The sequence below is a fragment of the Odontomachus brunneus genome, unplaced genomic scaffold (genome assembly GCF_010583005.1).
Source record: "Odontomachus brunneus isolate Ranch 3 - 2012 unplaced genomic scaffold, Obru_v1 Obru_scaffold_362, whole genome shotgun sequence".
In the NCBI taxonomy this organism is placed as follows: Eukaryota; Metazoa; Arthropoda; class Insecta; order Hymenoptera; family Formicidae; genus Odontomachus; species Odontomachus brunneus.
Window position 1 is genome coordinate 107907 of NW_022639812.1, and position 3887 is coordinate 111793.

The window sequence follows — 3887 nt, forward strand, 5'->3', positions numbered from 1 at the left end:
AAGGTTTAGAAAAACCTCGTGATCCCAATAGTTTTTTTCAAGCATTTATTAAAGACATCCAAATCATCATAGGCAATGGTGGTATTAACTTTAATGGTAATAGAATTCCAATCCAATTGAGGTGTTTTATTGCTGATGCACCAGCTCGAGCCTTTATTCTTAATCATCGTGGACACATGTCCAGTAAACCATGCTCGAAGTGCAAAGTTTCTGGAACCATTTGTGAAGGTCGTAATGTCTTCAATGGGATAAACCATTCATTAAGAACAGATGAGGAATATTTTAGTGTTTTAGACGAAGATCATCATAAAGAGGGTCAAAGCCCATTATCATTGATCCCTATAGGAATAGTTTCGCAAGTACCTTTTGAGTATATACATTTAGTGTGTTTAGGTGTCATGAAAAAATTATTATCAGCATGGATTTCTGGAAGATATTCACGTGCAGCAAAACTGTCAGCAAAATCAATTAGTGTTATGTATACAAGGTTGGATATTCTTCGAAAATATTGCCCTTCTGATTTTGCAAGACGTCCCACATCTCTTCATTCATATTCCAAATATAAAGCAACAGAATTGAGACAAATTCTGCTTTATACAGGTCCCATTATAATGTACGGTTTATTAGATGAACAAGTTTACAAGCATTTCTTGTTTTTACATTCTGCTATAAGAGTTTTGGTTTCAAAGTCCCCATCCAAACAACTTCTCACATTCGCAGAACTTGCACTGCAAAAATTTCTTCTTCGTTCTTGCAATCTATATGGTGAAACTTTCAATTCTTACAATATACACGGTCTTCTTTATCTTACCAACGATGTCCGGCAGTTTGGAAATTTAGATTCTTATTCTGCTTTTCTATATGAAAGCAACATGTCCATTTTTAGAAAATATTGCAGGAAACCAGGCCAGCCGCTTCAACAGTTTGCCAATAGGATGAGGGAACTACAAATACATGGGACAAACAGGCGTCAGGAAGTTAATTCATCTATTCGCGTTTCCATGCCACTTAATAATGGTGCTGCTTTTCCCCAGTATCGTAAGATACAATTTAACAAAATATTGTTGAGTACAGATATGCGTGACAGTTGCTGCATGTTACATGATGGGGCTATATGTATTGTTTGTAATATTTTCACTCACAATTCCGATTATTTCTTGGGAATTAGAAAGTTTTTGACTGTAGAAATTTTTTACGATATTGGCATACCATCCTCATCTGTTCAAGTTGTGAAATGTACTAACTTATGCAGCGATGTTATTAATATAAATGTAAATGAAGTTCAAGCCAAATGTTTTAGAATGCCATTTTGGAACTATAGTTTATCAGATGATAGTGATAATGATGATAATGAAAACTTTTTATTTTCCGAAATTAACACTTATATTGTTGCTACATTAATCCATTGGGAATATAGTTCTTTATAATGTTTTAAATAAACTTTTTGAAGTCAACAATTTTTTTAATGAGTGGAATAGGCCTACCGGGGAAACCACTATAAAAAAAGCGCGCCATGCTATCTACCCCAAAGGGTGGTGGGGAAACGATAGCGCTCTTATCTCTGGTCTACATTCAGTTTTATGGTAATTATGGATTTAAGCTGTAATTCTTGTTTTAAGCTTTAACGTTGCTTCAAGCTTTATGGCCGGTATTCATAGTCGAGTCTTATTTTTAAGACTGTCTTAAGTTCATCTTCAGATACTCCGTAGCCAATGAAATGATCCGTTCATCATCTGAAGATAAATTTAAGATGGTCTTAAATATAAGATCTGACTATGAATACCGGCCTAAGTCTTAGTAAATATTCTTAGAACAAGTCTGTCTACAATACGTACTGTCAATATCATTCATTATTTCAGTTTATATCCTTTTCATATCTGTATATAGTTATCTCTTATTTCGACAGCTACCTAGTATCTGGTGACAACCTCAAATACGTATATAATACACGCGTTTTTCAAGACAATTTTCTATTAGTTTATTTCTTAAAAATATACAATTCAATGGCACTCGAGTATAAAAACCCAGAAAGATAATCACTGTAAAGGTCCTACACACTATTGGAAATAATAAATTAAATATTCTCTTTTTGATATATATTTATTTGTATAAATATTGCCATTCCTTTCCCAACATAAAAATCGGTATTAATATATATTAAAACATATGTCAATATGTAGGTTAAATATCATTTAAAACTCAACGCCCATCGCGTTCTTTAAATCAGCTGATTTAGCTCAACACTTGCAGCGGTTTTGATGTCAATTTGCGCTCAGGTCTTGTGCGCATGCTCTGCGCGGTTTTTGGCGTCAATTTGTTGTCAAGTTATGCGCGTCAATGCTGCGCGGTTTTTGCTGCAAGTTACCCGACATCGAGCCTTGTTGCTTACTTGATGGCAATTTGGCAACAAAATTTGATAAATCAATTCTTGCAGCAAATTTGTAACCTATTTGACATCAACAATTGATATCAAACCTTGCTCGAAATTTGTTAGTTCAGGTTTGGCTATCTGGGTATGGCTCAACCAATGTCATGCCAAGTAGCACGAACACGGGGCCTGTGATTGGCTGCAGACTGCGACCTCTAATTGTCAGAGAATTTAGCAGGAAATCTACGTATACAACTTTATGTCTACGATGCTATATCTCACCGAGATCTTGAGCATCGTGAACACAAGCTATCTATCAAGCATTCTATCTTCTTTCCATGTATAATGAGTGATAAAGATAGAATGACGCTTACATCGCGGCCGCGTTGCGTTACACGCTCACAACGCCGTAAGCGTCACTCTATAAATGCGTTCGGGGAGCTCGCTATTAGCGCTATTCAGTGCTACCGTATCATTCTATCCTTGTTGTATATCTAAGAAACGATAAAGATAAAAGAACGCGGTAGCATTAGTAGCGTACTCCCCGAACGCACCCTATCTTTGTTGTTCATTGCATGTTAAATAAAAACAGAATGACGTTGCCAGCGTGTAATGGAACACAGTCTACGTAAGACATTTAGAGACCACGTGTTTTGAAGACTCTGAGGAGTATATATTTTGTTCTGTGCTTGCAGCTGGCTGAAGATTTTATCATAACATCGGTGAAAATATGAAAAGAGGTCCATACAAAAGGTTCCTGGAAAATGAGAATATCTCAATTTCACGGACAACACAGCAACGACGTCGCTTATTACATGAGGCAAGTACACTGTACGTAATGTACATGCAACATAGGTTAGGCTACTTACAGTTTCACGTTATCACAAAAGTTAAGTTATTTTACATATTTTACGATGTAGAATATAGAAGGAAACGTTGAGAGACACCTAGTTGAAATACAGTCCGACGTGCAAGCGGTAATCAACCAATAAACAACGAAAATAAAGTAATCGATATGTGTGTGTGTGTGTGTGTGTGTGTGTATATATATATATACATGTATATACATGTATATACTAGGTGCGCAACTAAGTTTCCGGGTTTTTTTTATCAATAAAAAATGGAAAATTTCAAGAGAAATACAAAAAATGGTTTATTCAAAGTATCGTCCCTCGCTAGCTACACATTTTGGCCATCTCTCTGACAATACATGAATACCGCGATGATAAAATGACGCGTCTTTGGACCATTCATCTAACCAATTTTGCACTTTTTCGAAATTGGCCAAGTGTAGCCTAGCCAAGCCATGCGCCATCGACCGGAACAAGTGATAATCGGAAGGGGCCAGGTCTGATGAATACGGTGGGTGCGGTAGCAGATCTCATTTTAGCGTTTTGATGGTGTCCTGGACGATGGAAGTGCGATGGCACGGAGCGTTGTCCTGCTGCAATATCACTCGTTCGTGTCTCGTGTCCCATTCTGGCCGTTTTTCGAGCAATGCATGGTTCAAATTGATCAG

General features: G+C 36.7%; 1 protein-coding gene across 2 annotated transcripts in view; it reads left to right on the forward strand.

Annotated features, from left to right (window-relative positions):
* Positions 1–1474, forward strand: part of LOC116853575 — a 2386-nt gene extending 912 nt beyond the window's left edge. The window contains exon 2 of one of the 2 annotated variants that reach the window (XM_032834699.1): positions 16–1474. In XM_032834699.1, coding sequence (XP_032690590.1) covers positions 16–1427 — 1412 coding nt within the window. In that variant the 3' untranslated portion in view covers positions 1428–1474. Of the gene's footprint in view, positions 1–3 lie in introns of both variants that reach the window. The other variant, XM_032834698.1, reaches the window with a different exon arrangement.
* Positions 1475–3887: the final 2413 nt, after the last annotated feature.